This window comes from Hibiscus syriacus, unplaced genomic scaffold (assembly GCF_006381635.1).
Source record: "Hibiscus syriacus cultivar Baekdansim isolate YM2019G1 unplaced genomic scaffold, ASM638163v2 tig00111234_pilon, whole genome shotgun sequence".
NCBI lineage: Eukaryota > Viridiplantae > Streptophyta > Magnoliopsida > Malvales > Malvaceae > Hibiscus > Hibiscus syriacus.
The window spans coordinates 817,166-836,647 of NW_024063028.1; the positions used below are offsets into that span (position 1 = coordinate 817,166).

The 19,482-nt window shown below is 38.1% G+C and overlaps 3 protein-coding genes and 2 pseudogenes across 3 annotated transcripts; 1 reads left to right on the top strand and 4 right to left on the bottom strand.

The window, feature by feature from the left end:
• Positions 1 to 256: 256 nt before the first annotated feature.
• Positions 257 to 1,797, bottom strand: LOC120156737 (annotated as a pseudogene).
• Positions 1,798 to 2,295: 498 nt separating this feature from the next.
• LOC120156736 (heparanase-like protein 3) lies at positions 2,296 to 5,120 on the bottom strand. Its single transcript, XM_039168001.1, has 9 exons — positions 4,848 to 5,120; positions 4,500 to 4,536; positions 4,233 to 4,416; positions 4,016 to 4,164; positions 3,651 to 3,881; positions 3,386 to 3,575; positions 3,172 to 3,297; positions 2,874 to 2,973; positions 2,296 to 2,797 (listed from the first exon to the last, which is right to left on the bottom strand). Exons 1-9 carry the CDS (start codon positions 5,097 to 5,099, stop codon positions 2,408 to 2,410), a joined length of 1,659 nt encoding a protein of 552 aa, XP_039023932.1. The 5' UTR covers positions 5,100 to 5,120; the 3' UTR covers positions 2,296 to 2,407.
• Positions 5,121 to 7,256: 2,136 nt separating this feature from the next.
• LOC120156714 lies at positions 7,257 to 10,541 on the top strand (annotated as a pseudogene).
• Positions 10,542 to 11,073: 532 nt separating this feature from the next.
• On the bottom strand, positions 11,074 to 12,492 carry LOC120156715 (coumaroyl-CoA:anthocyanidin 3-O-glucoside-6''-O-coumaroyltransferase 1-like). Its single transcript, XM_039167985.1, has one exon. It carries the CDS (start codon positions 12,490 to 12,492, stop codon positions 11,074 to 11,076), a length of 1,419 nt encoding a protein of 472 aa, XP_039023916.1.
• A 17-nt stretch (positions 12,493 to 12,509) lies between these two features.
• LOC120156716 lies at positions 12,510 to 18,819 on the bottom strand. The gene is made up of 4 exons (XM_039167987.1): positions 18,753 to 18,819; positions 18,095 to 18,195; positions 13,222 to 13,644; positions 12,510 to 12,587 (listed from the first exon to the last, which is right to left on the bottom strand). Exons 1-4 carry the CDS (start codon positions 18,817 to 18,819, stop codon positions 12,510 to 12,512), a joined length of 669 nt encoding a protein of 222 aa, XP_039023918.1.
• Positions 18,820 to 19,482: the final 663 nt, after the last annotated feature.

Here is a 19,482-nt window from a genome sequence, read left to right on the forward strand (position 1 = left end):
TCATTTATATTTCTGCTACTCTGGCATTCCATTTTGTTGATGGTAGGAGCTGTACAAAATATGTTCCACGTTTCATTGTGGTGATTATCATAATAGAGATATCTATTGAACTGATTTGACTGATGGATGAATAATCTCCATTGTACAACCTTAGCAGCTGTTCTAACTTTATTTTTCGGATTCTGGATATTCATATGCAAATAAGCCTTAATGAAGTTATATTCGAAACAAGAGAACAGTACACTAAAATCAGCTATATACATTCTTGCAGGCGAAGGTACTCCACAAAGGGATGCATCAGATCTAATAAAGAGCTTTAATCCTGCATGATCCTATGCACGAAATTTTACTTCCTCAAGCGCCACTTTGCCTTTCTGAAAGCACTCATAGTTGAAAGAAGCATAGTTTTTCACATTCCTGTATAATCTTGGCCTGTTATCATCTATCAAGGCTTCCACAGGTCCTATCTCGTTCTCAGGCTCCGCCTCATTAAACATTGCCACGGATATCCTCAGCTTGTCCGTGTTCGTGACCACCCTGTGCACCGGGCTCTTGAATACCCCGTTACTCATTATCTGCATCGTTCAATACATATCAGACAAATTCAATTACTTTGGTCATATTTTTGGATATGCAGAAGTGATGTGACTCAAAACTTTAATACTTCACCTGCATTTGGTCACCAAGGTTGACAACAAGAGCACGGGGAATGACAGGAACTGTGATCCACCTCTCATCTTTGACAATTTGAAGGCCTTCGACTTCTTCGTCTTGCAATAAGACGTCACACCGGATCTATCCGAATGAGGTTTGACACCGAGAACTTTGTCCAGTTTTGAACAAGGTGGATAAAAGTTGAACCTCACTTGCATTACCTGGTTGTCTCCGAACTGAGCCGAGAAGCTGTTCTCTTCTAAGTCGAGTGATTTTGCCATGGCCCTAAATAGAAGATCCATCATTTGCTTTAGCTTGATGGAATATTCATGCAAGACCTCTCTGCAAGAACTCAACTCATAGCTTACAGTTCATAAAAATTAAATGATCACAATTCACAAGCTACAAGAATGTAATAGGTCATCTCTGTTGTTAAGTGCAAGTTCTTATACCTGAAACTATCTGGGTTTTCAGGCCAGAGATTGAGCTTTCTTTGGTTTTCAGGAAATACCCTGAGGAACAAGCGAGTGTTCCAATCAAGAACTTGCTTGTCTGAGACCACCAGATCATGGCCATAACCCTCGACACCGTTAGCTTCTCTGGAGTATTTCAGCTTCTCTTTCTGTGGGAGTCCAAAAAATTGTTTTGCAACTCGACGGATGTTGTTGATAAATGAACTTGACATCCCATGGCCAATAGCCTGACACAAAACACAATGTCAAGAGAAGATATAGTAAATGGAAACAACTAATCTATGGGGTTTTATATAAGAGTATAGATTCGAACCTGGAAACACCCTCCTGATTCGAGAGCCAGTCTGAGTTTTCCCAGATCATCTTTCGAGGACAGCAGAAAACTAAGATCGATGATCGGAACCGAGACTGGCGATGAAAGATGGGATGAATCCGTGCCTCCTAAACTGCTATCTTTGACATGAAATTCTGGGGGTGGCTCATCACCATTCACGGACATCTCTTGAACACTCTTAGACAATGGAACCCATCAAAGAAAAGCGACTGGCCTGCCATGTTTGCTCTCAAAGCAATGAGAATCCGTGGGACTGCAGCTTGATAACTGGCGTGGTATTCTATGACATGCTGTGGTTATGTCGTATTGTAGTCTGTACTGTTATCCTTAGATTTATTACAAGATATCGAGGGATTTCATAGATTTAGGTGGATTCCTTTCCGTTGAAGAAAAGCCAATTCATGGAATTGCTCAAATGAGGAACAAACTTAGAAAGATTTTTTTGCACCGTTATCTATCGAACCAATTCATGGAACGAAACAGAATGAATTTGTCAATACGATTTCCTTGTTTCCATTTTAAACCATCAATAATTAACGTCTTTTAGTATAAATCAAGTAACTTGAAGTTTGAAGAAAACCTGGAAATGGCAGTATGGGCCTCAAGTAAAAAAAATCATTAGTTTTGAGCTTTAGACAATAAGATCTTGATGTAAAGTTAACCAGCGTCCGGCCATGGATGGAATCAACCGTAGCTTATTCCTGCTTCTCCTAGCCTTCCGTTTTTTTAATCAAAAAATTCTTTCATTCATGAATACAACAAATTGGTACGTAAGTTTATAAAATTCCGAATTGGTTGGCAATGTAAGTACACATTTTCTATAAAAACTGGGACGGAGAAGCATGTTAAGCTGTTTTCTTCACTATGGATAAAAATGATACATTTGCAATGTGTTATATTCTTATTTGATTGACCATAAAGGAACCGGTTTCGGTTCTCTTTAGAGTTATACCTTGCAAGCAGGGAGAATAACATCCGGCAGGTGGATGAACACAAGGGACAAAGGAGAAACCATTATCGGCTTCGTTGAATTTACGTATAAAGGCTCCAGAGGAGGTATGATCCCTGATGAATCCACACTTAAAACGTTTCCATTCAGTAGTATGGTTTGGCTTTGTAAGTTTCCATCTTTTGGTGTTAGACGGTATTCCTCTCTTCTGATTTCAGCATCATCGTTTTGAGGCAGCTGGACGATCATCTTTTCATACGACATGTGCTGATTGTGCAAAGTCCGAGACCTGTGTTTGTGTCGCAAGGCGTTTGTATTGTTAAATGCGAGTTTAACCTGGACAGTTGTGCTCTTGTCAAGGTTGATCAATAGTAGCATGATGCCTTCCTGCAAGATGGGAAGCATTGGTCATATATCAAGAAAGAGAAGATTACCTGCTGCATAATTGTGATATGAGACTTACTGATTGTTTTGCACAGTGGGTGTACGAGCGTATCTTTTTTGTCCCGTTGAAGCTTGTGTACAGAACATTTCTTCCCATCAATCGGTGCCAAAGAAGAGCGCTGCAATGGAGAAAGCACATGATCATGCATACGGGGCTTGGATAACATGAGGTCGATTATCTACTTAAGACAAAATCATGAATATCTCTTGCTGAACCTCAGATTTCGATGTGAAATGGAGATATTGATAGGTTGATCTAGTTCTTAAGGGCATAAATGAAGTCTAAACAGGGTATCTATCTGTTTTAGGGAAATAACCTGTAGTAGTCTGGATTCGGTACAAAGGTCTTGGTGTCTAGTAAACCATAATTTCCGCCAATCAATGATTGTCTACAGTATGTTTTTGTATCATACTTCGCTGCCAGGCCGAGCTGATCTAAATACCTGCATTTCATGTCCGGGATAATATCACTTACAAATCAATCACAACAAAACGGCTAAGTTTCTTGATAGCAAGTTATTGTCACATTACCAGAAACTGAACACAAATGCATTTGTAACAAGATTATGGCCGCTATTGTAAGCTCCTCCTGCCTCGCCCACCCAGGCAGTTGCTGAAGTTGGAGAACTCTTGATAATGTCTTGGAGGCCACTGAATGCTCCAACGATATTATCAAGAACGGAAGGATTAAGTATCTTTTCAACCAGGTGGGTATCAACTCCTATGACAGAAGAATATGATTGTGAGAATTAGAGCCTTGTATCGACTCCTATGTACAAGATGAAGTACATTATACCTGGTCCGAGATTGTATATGTGGTGAGTGACCACATCTAAGGATGTGGTGGTTTTATCAATAAATTCTTTGAACCAGTTTGTGTCAAAGAACCCACCAGGTGCTATGACTAAAGGCTTGAAATCAATGTCCTTGTATATCTTTTGCACTATACTTTTTAGAGCTGCTGCATCAGCCGCATACTGATTCGCCGTGATCTTAGTTCCGACCCCATTCCCAGACAATTCATTTCCTGACAAGCAGAAGATAACAAACACATGTAGCTACCAACTATCGCAAACCATCTTCCATCTAATCTATCAATGAAATTTCAGAAACATGTTTATCATTCTGAATAGTTAACAAGAAAGAGAGGCCATCATTTACCTAACTCCCAACCATAGATGTTATAGTTCTTTTCAACGGTGTAACGAATAAAAGATTCGGCATTGGTGTAGTTCCAAGGTCCTATAGCTGGACCACCGGGCTTTATAGATCGTCCGGAAAGAGCATTTAATCCAAAAATAATCTTAGCCCTGAATTGTGAAACGTTAGCTCAAGAAAGTACAAGTGCAGAAGAAAAAAAGCTGTTATTTTTATTTACCCTGATTTTGCAAAGAAGTCATTAAGCTCATCCCATCTTTTCAAGGGTAAACATCCTTCAGTAAAACCAAACATTTCAGAAGGTTTCCTAATAAATGGAGTACACGGTTTCCGATTGTCATCTGTACCATATGTGAGCTTGTCTTGCAATGATCCCCCTAATCTAATCTTCAATGGTGAAAAAGCTGAACCATAAAGGGACTAATAAATAATTAAAATCAATATTTGTCATTAAAATTATCCATCCAAAAGGAAATGAATGACTTACCTTTCACGGCATTCAATAATATCTTATTGCTAAGGTCCTGCAATAGGAAAAGGCATATCAGAAACCACTTTTGAGCTGGGAAATAAGCTTTCCAGATTGAACAGATTTGGTTAAAGTATCAAAATGCATCATTGAACTTCCTATGTAACTAAAGTAGAAAATTATGCAAGTTCTTGTTTAGCAAAAGGAATGCCTGATTTCCCAGAAAATAAGAGCAGAAAAAGAAGTAGATTAGTATAGTAAAGCAAAGCAATTTCATTGCAACAAAGACTGTGAATGGACTCCATGGAACACTAACAACATCTTCAGCAACCAGAAAGGAAAAAAAGAAGAAGAGGAAAGGCTTACTAGATTGAGCAGTCCAGCAAGACCCCAACTGCATCTCCCATAATCACATTTCTCAGGAGGCCACCAATCCAAAGTAGCACAAACAAAATCATCATCTATTGTACCAATATGAGCTTTCCCATCAATATAAACAGTTCCTTCAACAGTAGCATCACCCCCTTCAGCAGCAGCAGCAGCTTGTGAGCTTACCAAAAGCAAGCTGTAGCTTAATAAAGCAAAACAAAGACCCAATTTCCAAATCTGAAAACCCATCTTTGGGTTCAACAAAAAAAAAGTTCAGATTTTGAAACCCTTTAATGTTCTTCTATAAATAGGCAAGATTGCCATGAAGCTGCTGAAGATATGAACTTTAAAACAGGGCCTATAACAATAAGAAAGTGAGGTATAAATGCAAAGAGAGAGGCAAATGAAATACATTCTTTAATGGAAGTGGGAGGGATAAGATGAGATTGTCATTTTCATTAGTTGTCTTTGCAACTTAGAATGAATTGAGGTTTGTTACAGAAAAGGAACAATTTTTGGGGCCTTTGCTTTTCTTGAAAGAACATCATCGATCCTCTTACCTATCGAATAAAAACAAGATGCATGTGAAGTATTTGGGGCCTACCCTTTTTTGTAAGAAGGAACAACGAAGCCGCAATCTGTAATTTCTTAACGTCAAAAAGACTCCCTCCCCAAAGAACAGAAAAAATTTGTGTCGTATTTTATGTTTTTTTTTATTTCTTTATATTTATGTGATTATTGTGTCGGCACCGATTAATATGCATTTCGCGGTAAAATCTACTTGCTTTTTTTCTTTTACGTTCATCCATCGTGTATATATCATTGATTTGATCAATATTAAAAGGTGATTCGATCAGTTTCTGTATTTTTTGTACAAATTATTTGTATTCTTTTATAATTTTTCTAAATTGGTGTTGTTATTCTTCAATCGTCTTTTATAGAATGCTAAAAAAGATACTCAAACTCTCAAATTAAGTTTTTTTAATTACACATAAATTAATAATAAAAATACAGACTGAAAGATTAGATCATGCGTTAATGTTCAAAATAGTGCTTGAAATGAGTTTTAGCTTTGCATGTGACACCTTTTCAATTGACTTTATCTCAAAAAGATGTTGAAGTCTTTAATACATCTCAAGGTATCTTTTCGTGTACGTGCCTTTAATTTATAAAAATAAGGTGAAATCGTCCCATTCAAGTCCCTATCAGTGTCTCTAACAACCCTCTTCTTGGGACGTTGATTCCCCCACTTACACTTGGGATCAACAGGTACGACACGTTGTTTTGAAGAGAAAAAAATCAAATTTTATAATCTTGTTTTGGTTTAGGATTATGTCGATGATTCTCATGGTATGCAACATTTGTCTGTTCCCTTAACTTCATCGTTCCATGAAGAATATGAACATAACATTAACATTTCCGGATGACGTTGTTGGAACGAAAATACGTAGACGTGTACATAGCCATTGATCTTGTTTCCATCAAGAGAGTTGTTTAATAAGGTTGTTTTGAACAAGTTATAAGTATAATTCGAATCTAAATCAAAATAGATTTGAATATAGTCCAAACTTTAAAATCGTTGATTATTGCAGCAGCAACGTTCAGTTAAGCGTCGGGGGAGTGATTCCGAAATGAGCACAATGATCTTCGAGCAAGGACGGGAAGGAGCAATTCAGGGGAAACATCTTAGGCCAACAATTCCCATTGATTGTGGTAAAGGCATTGCAACAATCAGGGCCAATGCTATCAAATTGTGCACTAAATACCACTATAAATTTTTTACATGCATCCTCGTACGTCGAATACAGCCGACCGACATTGCTGTAAGTCCGGCGAACTAACTGGTCGTGCAGGTGAGCTTCGGCTAGCCTTGGCCAGAAGAGAACTGCGATGCATGTGGCCAGAAGAGAACTATTGTGAATACTTATCAATAGTTAACTCGAAAGTTTAAAGTCGTGATAGATCAATATAATAACTAAATAAATATTGTTTAAATTTTAGAAAGAAAACATCAAATTGATACTAAAGAAAAATAATAATGTACTTTCAAAATAAATAAAATCATTCACTATTTTGATAGAAATTAAAATACTAATTAAAAAAATCTCAAATTATAAAATAAGGAAAGAGAAAAAAAACCAACAGGGAGATTCAAGTTTTTATACGGTATTCGTTGCATGTAATGAAGTCGCCACTTGTCCAAGTACTTTATTAAGTCGGACCCACAACTTCAGCTTGCCTTGTCGTATAAACAAATTTAAAAGTTCATATATTTGTATAGCTTTTTAATCTAAAAGTTTTAGATGAATTTATATTTTCTCTTCCTACATATTAAAGACTATTTTTTTAGTATTTTGGAAGAGTGATCCAAAGTTCCAACAGATTTATCAGTCAAATTGATCTTATCAATGGCGATTCTACCAGAGAGTATAGTGGAAGTAGTTGAAGACGTGAGCCATGTTTCTCCTCCACCAGGCTCGGTTCCCACAACTTCTCTCCCAGTCACCTTCTTTGATATACTTTACCTTGTTACTATACCAGTCGATTGCAACTGGATGCAACGCCTGTTTTTCTATGAATCCAAACACCCCGCCTCCGATTTCATCCGAAACATTCTTCCCGGTCTCAAACATCTCTGTCGCTCACTCTGCAAGGTTTCTTTCCTTTCCCCGGCAATGTCGTGTTCCCTGCACCTCCTCGGATGCCTGATATTGTATACACGGAGGGTGACTCCGTTTTGTTCGTCGTAAAGGAATCCACGGCGGATTTTGACCATCTAGTAGGTGATCATGCGCGGGACCATGGTGGGTTTCATGCTCTTGTACTCCAAAAGCCACCTGCAATTGACACCGAATCACCGATTGTTGCAAGCGAGAGCCTGCCATGGCCGTTCAAGTCACCGTGTTTCCCAATGCAGGGTTTTCCATAGGTGTCGGCTTCTCCCATAATGTAGCCGACGGGAAGACGTTTGCTCACTTTATGAAATCTTGGGCTTCCCCATTCATAAACCACAAGAGGATTCGGCTTGTCTCGACGATCATTTACCCAGTTTCGACAGGGATTTGATCAACGATCCTCTCGGACCAGCATCCCTTTTGATGAAGAACATCGGGATGACATTCCAAGTTACAATTTCATCCACCATTTTCTTCAATAATCTTTATCGACACCGTTTGGCTCGGACGGGAAAAAACTTAATATGACTTAAGGTTTTCTTTGAAAATATTTTAAAAATGTGAAAAGTCACCATCAACGTTTTAAGTTAGTTAAATCAAATACTTAAAAAATTTATTTTAAAAGAGTTTTAAAAAAAACATCATTTTAAAAAATAAATTAGTGTATATATAATGTAACTAGAGATTTGTTCTTTTTTTGTAATAAAAAAGGGTTCAAAAATCAATACATATAGAGAAAGATATACACCCCACAACGTCCAAAATTAATATCTCACCGATTCTAAATTATTTCTAATAATAAACATCTAAAAATTCAAATACAAATTTAAATTACAATCTCTTTATTCCAATTTCTACCATTCAATTTTAATGAACGAAAAAATTTTAAGAATAAATAAAAAATAATCTAATATTTTCAAAATATTCTAATATTTTCAATTAAAGAGAAAATAATCCTTAAAATAATTTAAGTCAAATATTTCTTTTTTCAAATGAAATAAAAAGATTATAATAATTTATTCAAATAATTCAAAATTATAATATTTTTTTCGACCAAAGAAAGAAATTAAACCAATTTATCCAATTTATATACAATTAAAAAAGATAAGAGAAGTTCAATTATTTAAAAATACAAAAATTTAATTCCTAAAAAAAATTAGACGAATTATCTCGACAAATTTAAATAAAAAAAAATTCCTTTTCCTTTTATTCTTGACTTAATTTATGCATCATCAATTTTTTTATTCTAATAGAGTATTTATTTATTATATAATTTTAAAATAAGACATAATTACAGACAGTCTTTTCTTAATATTTTAAAATAAATAAATATTATCTTTAATCCAGTTATTAAATCAATCTAGTTATGCTTATGAGGATTTCAGGCAAAATAAAATATCATGATTAAATACAAATGCATAAATATAATTAAATTAAAATGGTAAATTGAAGCATTTATAAATCTATAAATATATTTTCTAAATATAATATTTAATATAAAACATAATATCTATTATAAAAATATAATAAGATGTAAAATATAATATTTATAAACAATGCAATACATGTAGTATTATATAAATATATAATAAAGTAATATATGACAATGTAAGAGAAATAAATATATAATACTTAAAACATACTTAATGATACAATATAACAATATATGTGGATTCATCCATAACACAGTGACAAAAATAAATGTATAGTAAAATTGAGATCCTAAATATAAACAAAACAAACTTCAAGGCATGAAACAGGAAAATCAGATAATATGAGTCCCAAAATCGTAATAAAAGTTAAATATACAGGACTAAAATGAAAGGGCATAAAAACAGTAGACAAATTTAATGAAATAACAAAGTAAATAATGACTAAACTATAATGAAAATGAACCATAATGTCAAATTCAGGAAAAAAAATCAAAATGAGGTACTGTGTGACCAAAACGTTAAACCAAGTGAAAGAAACAGGGAGGTAAAGGTGATTTACTCACTAACATTCGACCCAAAAGCTACAACTGCTAAAGAAAAGGACCCAAGAATGAATTTTCCCGTAAACAGTAACCAAAATATCATGGGATTCTTAAGGTTAGAGGACTTATGCGTGATTATACCACGATTGAGTGACCTAAATGCAAAACATGCTAAAGGTCCGAGGACCCTAGCATGATTTGTCCAAAAATAAAATATATCTTCCCTTTTCAAAATCAATTCTGCCCGATGGAACCCCTAACACTCGTCTCGTCTACTCTTCCCCTCTTCCCTCACGCGATGGCCATGGCAGCCTACCTCTGACAAGCCGGCGTCAGCGACGCCTCGGCCACCCTATGTGGGTGGCCATTCCTACTCCGGCCGGGACCTACACAGCATAAGAAGCACCAAAGAACCTATACACCACTACCCACGATACTTTCCTCCTCATGCGAAAACCAGACACCGGACCACCATATGCTGTTGTCCTTCAACCTCAACGAGACCCCAAAAATCTACCCTCTCCCCGATGAGCACTCCGGCAGAAAGGTTTTTCTAACCCCTATCTCTATTTTTTTTTAAAGCTTCGAACTAGTATCAACAAAAAACGAAATCAAAAAGCTCTAATCTTTAGTTACATTCTAAGGATTAAACAAATAAACTTAGAATGGAAAAAGTTGGAATACCTCTGAGAATTTCAGTTCTGTTTTTCTATTTTTTTTATAGCCGTAAAAAAAATCTGTATTTTTATTGCCCCGTAAATGTCCATTACATTGCTTGTTTCTTTGGGTTTTATACCCTTGCAAGGATTATAAAACAGAGAAAAAAATAGGCTGATATCCTCTTTGACACGTTCGGTAGTGTTATCATTTGGAGGAGAGGGCCACCATGCTTTCTGGCGTGGAGGCATGGGCTTGCTGCAACAGCAGGGTATGGCGTTGGCAGCTTCACGTGGGCATGGCAGGCAACTGGTGGCAGAGAGAAGGGTGTGGCAGCAGTATGGTGTTCGCAGTGGGCCGGTTCGGGTCGGATCCGGATATTAGGCTTGAACCGGGTCGGATTGGATTTTAGGATAAAATTGGTGATTACAATCTCGGGTTCACATACAAAATCAAACATTCTGAGGTCGAGTTATTGAAAAATGAGGTGAAAACACAGTGCAATGAAGTGATGGGATCAAAGCCGATAAGGACGTCGACGTTTGTAGTAACATGTGCTTACACCTGGGTTTGCTTGATCAAACTGCACCATTCATTAACGAAATCCAACGAGCTTTCTTATTTCCATTTCCCAGCATATTGCAGAGCCTACCTAAAACTACCCCAAACATACTTCGAGAACCGTCTTACATAACGCTAAACATCGGCAAAGAAATTATTTATTTCTTAAGCAAAGATAATTTATTGAGAATTGTTGAGAATAAATGATAATTGTAATATCATCGTAAGAGAATAAATGTAGAAATATGTATAAGATCGAATCTAACTCTCTATATTCAAATAGAAATTATTTATTTCTTAAGCAAAGATAATTTATTATTAAGCCAACAGGAAGAGATTGTAAATGAAGAACCATTTAGGATAGCTTTAACAAGCCTCGGTGGAAAATGGTGTTGAAGCTATCTGATTCATGTGGAGGAAGTGCGATGCCAAATTCAACTCCGCCTTCCTCTTCACTGTTCTCTGAAATTGAGAAAGAAGAAACAGACCCAAACGATGCAATGTTACCGAACTCGATCTTTTTCGGTCTTCCCCACCCAAAATCCGACGTATACACTCCAAATTTCGGCGATGAGGTAACAAAGATGCTATCTTTGATCATTTTGATTATCTCAACTACTTTTGCCCAAGACGTTTCTGCATCCTTGAATGGCTGTTCCTGGAACTCCATGATTTCTCTTCCGATTACGGTTGCAGCCACCAGAATCCCATTTTCTCCTAACAACTCACTCTTCTTCGCCGCCGTCATGCGTAGTAAAACGCAGTTGCCGAAGTATGTTTCGGGTAATTTCAGGTGGCCTCTGCAATCCACCGGGAAGTGGAAATAAGAAACCGCGTCGAAATCATCTGGTGACGGGTTCTGATGAGTTCCAATTTGTTGTAGTTTGGTCAAACAAACCCATGTGTAAGCACATGTTACCACGAATGTCGACATCCTTATCGGCTCCGATCCGTACACTTCCATGCACGTTTTCTTCACCCAAGATTTCAGTAATTCAACCTGGGATCGTTTGATTTTACAAGTGACTCGGACGTTGTTGAAGAAGACGCTGGAGGTTGAAGATGAGCCCTGGAATACTCTTTCGTTCTTCATGAAAAGCCCGGACGCTCGCCCTGAAGGATCGTTAACCAAATCCCTGTCGAAAGTAGGAAAACAATTTGTAAAACAAGTTAAATCCCCTTGAGACTTGTGAATGGCTGCCCATGATTTCATGAAATGAGCATCTGTTCTTCCATCACCAAGAACATGGGAGAAACCAACACCTATGGAAATGCCTACGTCGGGAAATACAGCGACTTGAATAGCCATGTTGGGCTTCTGCGTGCAGCCACTCGACTTACTTTCAACCTCAGGCGGCGATTTGGGGAAGAGAGGTTGAAAATCCTGAGCGTGTCGTGCATGATCGCCGATAAAATGATTAAAATCTTCCGACGATTCATAGACTATAAACGAAACGGAGTCGCCTTCGGTATAGAGAATATACGGCATTTGAGGAAGCGGAGGGAACACAAGGTTGCCGGCGAAAGGGAAGAAATGTTGGAGAGTGAGGGAGAGAGATGCTTTGAGTTTGGGGAGGGTGGTTTCCATGAAATGCGAAGTGGGGTATTGGAAATAGTAGAAAAATAGGTATTGCATCCAACTTCCCGGAAAACCAAGGAATATTCTATCGGAGAAGGTGAGAGGAAGGGTGGTTGTGGGGACGGAAGACGGTGGAGGAGATACATGGCTTGCATCTTCAAGCAGTTTCATGCTACTCTCCGGTGAGATTGCCATTAATTTTGTGGAAGTATTTATGAAGTTGAGCTAGTCGCACTGATTATGTTAATGTAGACTTGTAATGTGTTAAAGTTCATGATTTTATAGAGATCCTGTTCCCAATAACACATACATTCAACTTGTCCAATTATTAACTCAGATCTGCAACTTCACTAATTTATAGTCACTCTTGTTTAAACAAATTATTATTTTGATTATTTTACCCTTAATTCATTAATAATATCCGACATATCACATTAAAAGAAATTAAAAAATCAACATATGTGGCTTTTACTCCCAACATCATCATTTTTACCGTAATTAAACGAATTAAAAGATTAATGATTGTAATATTAATTTAGAATATTATAACGTATCACATCAATTTTTATTAATAATATCCAAGGAAATTAATCGTGATAAAAAGATTAATGATGGTAATATTATTTTTAAAATTTTTGATCAAAATAAAAATATAGGTAAAGTATATAAAGAGTCCCTGAACTTTTAGGGTGCTTATATTTTTAGTCACCCAACTTTTGAAACTTGCAATACAGTCATTAAACTTATAATTCATTTTCAAAATAGTCCCTGCCATTACCTTCGTCAGTTTTTGCTGGCACGTTAACTCCATTAAAACAACACCCCCAGGTCTTCTTCTTCCTTCTTTCTTTCTTCTTCCTTCTTCTTCTTCTTCTTCTTCTTCTTTGAGACAAAAGAACAAATTGCTATGTTTACAAGTCCTACCTTCTGCTTCTCTGCTTCTTTCAAAGTTCCGGGCATAGTTACATCAAGCATATTGATATCTACTTGTGCAGTTTGTAAAACTTGCCCTATTTCACCATCTTCAGGTACAGATTCCTCTTTGACCAACTCTCCTTCAAAAGGTTTGGTCTCTGCTGACAAATCTTTGAGCGAATCTTGTCCGGACTGCTGGTGGATGCTAGCAGATGTACCACCATCTTCTAACATGTCTCTTGTAGGACAAACGGAATAGCCACTTACAGAATTTGATCTAGAAAGATCCAAAAGCTTCTTAGTGTTTCTTCCTTTACCAGTCAACCTATCTTCTGTGAGAGCTAAGCCTTTTGAAGGATTGATGGTGATGTCAACATCATTTAGAAGATGATGACGGCCCCTTAGGAGTCCAAGCTCCACCGCAGTAAGCCACTATATAAACCAAATGATACTGATGAGGGTGAATTCGAAGTCGCGAAATTCGATGGCCAGGGTAACTTCGGATTATGGCAAACGAGGGTGAAGGATCTATTGGCGCAGCAAGGGATCTTGAAGGCTTTGCGACCTACAAAGCCGGCGTCGATGGATGAGGAAGATTGGGAAGAATTGCAGCAGCGAGCGGCAGGAACCATACGATTATGCTTGGCGGACGAGGTCATGTATCACGTCATGCATCTATCGTCTCCAGACGAAATTTGGAGGAAGTTGGAAAGTCAGTTTATGTCCAAATCCTTAACGACAAAACTGTATCTGAAGCAGCGGCTGTATGGGCTGAAGATGCAGGACGATCACGATTTGGCGCAACACGTGAATGTCTTCAATCAAATCGTTTCTGATCTGGCTCGGCTTGATGTGAAATGAGGATGAAGACAGAGCGATGATTCTGTTGTGTTCGTTGCCTTCCTCTTACGAACACATGGTGACTACTCTTACATATGGGAAAGAGACTATCAACGTTGAGGAGATTACTGCAGCCTTGTTGGCTCACAACCAGCGGAAGCAGAATGCAGGGGAAAGCTCTCAAGCCGATAGCTTATATGTCAAGGGTAATCGAGATCGTGGACGGAAGCCAGAGAAGGCAGGGTCCGGGAAGCGGAATTCCAGATCCAAATCCAGGGATAAGAAGACGATTCACTGTTACAAGTGCAAGGAGGCGGGACATATGAAGCGAGACTGTCCGAAGTTGAAAAAGCAGACTGATGAGAAGCGTGATGGCTCATCCAAGTCTGTGAACGTGGTCGAGGATGATACTTCTGATTGCAGTGAGGGTGATATGCTTTCTATTTCAACGACACAATTGACGGATGCTTGGATTCTTGATTCTGGATGTTCTTATCACATCACGCCAAATAGGGAATGGTTTTCGACATACAGGCCGGTTAATTCTGGTTCGGTTTATTTGGGTGATGATCGATGTTGCAATATTGTTGGTATTGGTGATGTCAGAATTAAGATGCACGATGGCTCCGTTCGGACGTTGAGTGGTGTTCGACATATCCCAGACTTGAAGAAGAATTTGATTTCCTTGGGCACTTTGCACAAGAATGGTTTTATCCCTAAGGCTGACGAGGATAGGGAAACCATTCGGATTGTTAAAGGAGCATTGACTGTGATGAAAGGCAAGATGACTGCAGGGAATATCTACAGATTGTTAGGGAGTACCGTTGCAGGTGGAGTTCACTCTGTTGAGTCCTGATGATACGACAAACTTGTGGCATATGCGCCTTGCTCATCTTAGTGAACGTGGTATGGCAGAATTACATAAGAGAAACTTGTTGCATGGTGTCAAAAGCTGTAAGCTCGATTTTTGCAAGTATTGTGTTCTTGGTAAACAGACTAAAGTCCGTTTCAAGACTGCGAAGCACACAACTCAAGGGATTCTTGATTATGTGCATTCTGATGTATGGGGGCCTTCCACGACATCGTCTTTGGGTGGATCTAGGTACTATGTTACTTTTATTGATGATTTTTCACGGAAAGTTTGGGTGTATTTTTTGAAACAGAAATCTGAAGTTTTTGAGAAGTTCAAGCTGTGGAAAGCTGAGGTAGAAAACCAAACAGGACGAAAAATCAAGTGTTTGCGGTCTGACAATGGTACGGAGTACACAGATTCACAGTTCCTACAATTCTGTAAGGAGCATGGGATTCAGAGGCATTTTACAGTGCGCAAGACACCACAACAGAATGGTGTTGCGGAACGAATGAACAGGTCGTTGAATGAAAGAGCCAGATGTTTGCGGTTGAATGCGGGGCTCCCAAACACTTCTGGGCTGAGGCTGTTAACATGGCGTGTTACCTTATCAACAGATCGCCAAGGGCATCGCTGGCTGGGAAAGTTGCAGAAGAGGTATGGACTGGTCATGATGTTAGTTTTGATAACTTACGGATTTTTGGTTGTCCTGCTTATGTGCATGTACCTGCTGATGAGAGATCCAAACTTGATGCAAAATCGAAGGAGTGCATTTTCTGGGTTACAAGAAAGGTGTCAAATGATTCAAGTTCTGGGATCCAGTTGCGAAGAAAGTTGTGATTAGTAGAGATGTCGTTTTTGATGAACAGTCTATGTTGCAGCAGAAGCAAGACACGACAGTGGTAGATTTCGAGCAGTTTCCAGTTGAGAAACCAGAAACTTCTCAACCGACTTCTGGTGGTTCCACTACGGATGATTTGCAGGATTATAGTCTCGCCAGAGACAGGGTGAGACGGACGAATATAAAGCCTCCGAACAGATTGGGTTTTGAAGACTTGGTATCTTTTGCACTTACTGTTAGCAGTGATGATCCAGTTACTTTTCATGATGCCGTTACTAGTCAGGAAAACGACAAGTGGATGGCAGCCATGGTTGAGGAGATGGAGTCTTTGAATCACAATCGCACATGGGAGCTAGTTCCCCTTCCTGAGGGTAAGAAGCCGATTGGTTGCAAATGGGTGTATAAGAAGAAACCAGCAGTAACAGAAAAAGAGGGGGAGAAGTTCAAGGCTCGTTTGGTAGCGAAGGGTTTTTCACATCAGAAAGGAGTTGATTATGATGAATCTTTTCTCCTGTGGTCAGGCACACTTCAATCCGAGCAGTACTTGCATTGGTGGCTAGTTGGGATTTGCATTTAGAGCAGATGGATGTTAAAACTGCTTTTTTGCATGGTGATTTAGAGGAGCAGATCTACATGCGGCAACCTGAAGGTTTCACTCAACCTGGAACGAGCATTTAGTTTGCAGATTGAAGAATCTTTGTACGGGTTAAAACAGTCTCCGAGACAGTGGTATAAACGGTTTGACTCCTATATGATCAAGATTGGCTACAACCGATGTGAGTATGATTGTTGTGTCTATGTTAAGAGCCTTGATGATGGTTCTTTTATTTTCTATTACTGTATGTTGATGATATTGATTGCTGCGAAGAACATGGATGATGTTATCGGTTTGAAAACTTTATTGAGTCAGGAATTTGATATGAAAGATTTAGGTGCTGCAAAGAAAATTCTTGGAATGGAAATTTGCAGGGACAGAGACTCAAGGAAACTGCGGCTATCTCAACGGGGTTATGTTGAGAAAATGCTAGAAAGGTTTGCGATGAGCAGCGCGAAACCAGTTAGCACTCCATTGGCGAATCACTTTAAGCTCTCATCAGAACAGTGCCCTAAGACAGATAAGGAAGCTGAAAATATGGCAAAGGTTCCGTATTCTAATGTTGTTGGCTGCTTGATGTATGCGATGGTATGTACTCGTCCTGATTTAGCTCATGCTGTTAGTCAAGTTTGTAAGTACATGTCTAAACCTGGTAAGCAACATTGGGATGCAGTCAAGTGGATCTTTCGGTACTTAAAGGGTACTGTGGGACATGAAATTGTTTTTGGGAGTCAGCGGGATAATCCTTTGGTTGTAGGATATGTGGATTCAGATTATGCAGGTGACTTGGATAATAGAAGATCTACGACAGGGTATGTGTTTACTCTTGGTGGAGGGCCTATTTGCTGGAAGTATACTGTTCAATCTGTCGTGGCACTATCTACAACTGAAGCTGAATACATGGCAGCGGTTGAAGCTGCAAAAGAAGCTTTATGGCTTACTGGTTTAGTGAAGGAGTTGGGTGTTCAACAAGGTGGAGTTTAGTTGCTTTGTGATAATCAAAGTGCTATTCACTTGGCTAAGAATCAGGTGTATCGTGCTAGAACTAAACATATTGTAAGGTTCCACAAGATCAGAGAGTTGGTTGCATCTGGAGAGGTTTTGTTTCAGAAGGTACATACTGATGAGAATGCCGCTGATATGTTCACCAAGCCAGTTACGACAGACAAGTTCAAGCATTGCTGGACTTGTTGAATGTTTCGAGTTGTTAAAGAAGCAAGGTAACCCAACCCACATTGAAGTTTCCAAGGGGCAGGATATTCGCCAAGGTGGAGATTTGTTATGTATGGCTCATAAAAAGTCTCGTTGTGGGGTTACGAATTATGTGGGTTGGGGTGCGGGGGCGTAGCCCCCGCGGTACGGTACAGGGTTGATTTTGTAATTATGTACCAGGGTTTTCTATTATAAATAGAGATGTAACCTAGACCTAAAATATCATTGAATAAAATTCTAGCGCCGCCTAGGCACCGAGGACGTAAGCACATTGCCGAACCTCGTAAAATTCTCGTGTTCTTTCGTTTTCTTTACCCGTTTTCGTCAACAAATATCAATTGCAATATACAAGGAAAAACTTTATCAAGTTCGATAACATAAGCTACAGAACATGTCACTCCAGCCCGGTTAGCATAACTTGCAATAACCAGGATATAATTAGCAATGGAAACATCTTATCATGAAATAGGAAGTAAATTCTGTAGGACTTAAATCCAAATAAGTGAAGGAACACAAATGAGAAAAGAGAAGATGGAGACATTACCTCAATAGTAAGATGATGGAACCAAGACACTGTAGCTCTATATGAAGAACACGAACAGAGTAGTAGGCTGGTAAAAGGAAGAAGAAGAAGAAGACGACGACCTGGGGGTGATGTTTTAACGGAGTTAACGTGTCACGTCAGTCAAAACTGACCGGAGGTAAAGACAGATACCATTTTAAAAACGAATTAAAAGTTCAATTATTATATTATAAATTTTAAAATTTAAATGATCAAAATGCAAGTACCTTAAAATTTTAGGAACTATTTATATTTTACACTAAAAATATTTAAAACTTTTAGATAGCATTAATATAGTTTACCATATTGTTTTTATTTTAAACATTAAACTATTTATAATAAAAAGAAATAGTACCTAATAATGGTGATTTCCCGATATATCACCGGTGAACAGTATAATTCTCGATCTATCACTGGTCATATTATATTTCCAGATCTAACACCCTTAGCAATAAAGCGCGCCCCTTGTACCACGCTATACGCTGATTTGGCGCCACGTGTGTATAGCGCGCGCCCTGTCCCGCACTATACGGTGATCTGGCATACATGTGGGTATAGCGCGGCCCCTGCATCGCTATACCTGGATATCTGACACGTGGGGTATAGCGCGGTGCAGGGGGCGCGCTATACCCCTAATTACCGATCCCATATGACAAGTCTTCTGACGCTACAGTAACCAGCACTTGCCCAGTGGCCCCATTAAGCATCCGCTTATACAATAATAAAAAACTATTCTTAATATAGTTTTTGTTTTTAATTGAAATGTGATCATCATATTTTGTAACATTTTGTTTTATTAATTTTGAAGTATGTATTTTTAATTATTAAAAATAAAAATTTTTAATTGTAGGAATGTTAGTTTTTTCGAGTATAAATAAATAATTCATAAGATAAAAGTGAAAAAAATGAAAATAAATACCTCTAATAAAGATGATCAAAATACTCGAATCTAAAGAATCTCGACCCGACCTTACAAAAGCAGTTTTTTTAAAATTTTAAAAAATCAATCCGACCCAACCTGGTATAAATTATTCTATCTATATATATACACGTATACCCGGCTCCGTCCCACCCTGATCCCTAAAATTTTAAATACTTGAATCTAACAAATCTTGACCCGACCTTACAAAAGTAGTTTTTTTAAAATTTTAAAAAATCAATCCGACCCAACCTGGTATAAATTATTATTCTATCTATATATATATACACGTATATACCCGTTCCGTCCCACCCTGATCCCTAAAATTTTAAAATACTCGAATCTTACGAATCTCGACCCGACCTTACAAAAGCAGTTTTTTTAAATTTTAAAAAATCAATCCGACCCAACCTGGTATAAATTATTATTCTATATATATATACACGTATAT

Excerpts from the sequence above, each read along its gene's own strand:
- LOC120156716 (XM_039167987.1), bottom strand. The coding sequence starts at position 18,819 with ATGCTTAATGGGGCCACTGGGCAAGTGCTGGTTACTGTAGCGTCAGAA. Across the intron at positions 13,645-18,094 it reads TCCATCATCTTACTATTGAG|TGGCTTACTGCGGTGGAGCT; the intron begins GTAATGTCTCCA and ends TGGTTTATATAG. Across the intron at positions 12,588-13,221 it reads AAGAAGCAGAGAAGCAGAAG|GATCTCTATAAAATCATGAA; the intron begins GTAGGACTTGTA and ends TATTGGGAACAG.
- LOC120156736 (XM_039168001.1), bottom strand. The coding sequence starts at position 5,099 with ATGGGTTTTCAGATTTGGAAATTGGGTCTTTGTTTTGCTTTATTAAGC. Across the intron at positions 3,882-4,015 it reads CATCTATGGTTGGGAGTTAG|GAAATGAATTGTCTGGGAAT; the intron begins GTAAATGATGGC and ends TCTGCTTGTCAG. Across the intron at positions 3,576-3,650 it reads CATATACAATCTCGGACCAG|GAGTTGATACCCACCTGGTT; the intron begins GTATAATGTACT and ends CTTCTGTCATAG.
- LOC120156715 (XM_039167985.1), bottom strand. The coding sequence starts at position 12,492 with ATGGCAATCTCACCGGAGAGTAGCATGAAACTGCTTGAAGATGCAAGC.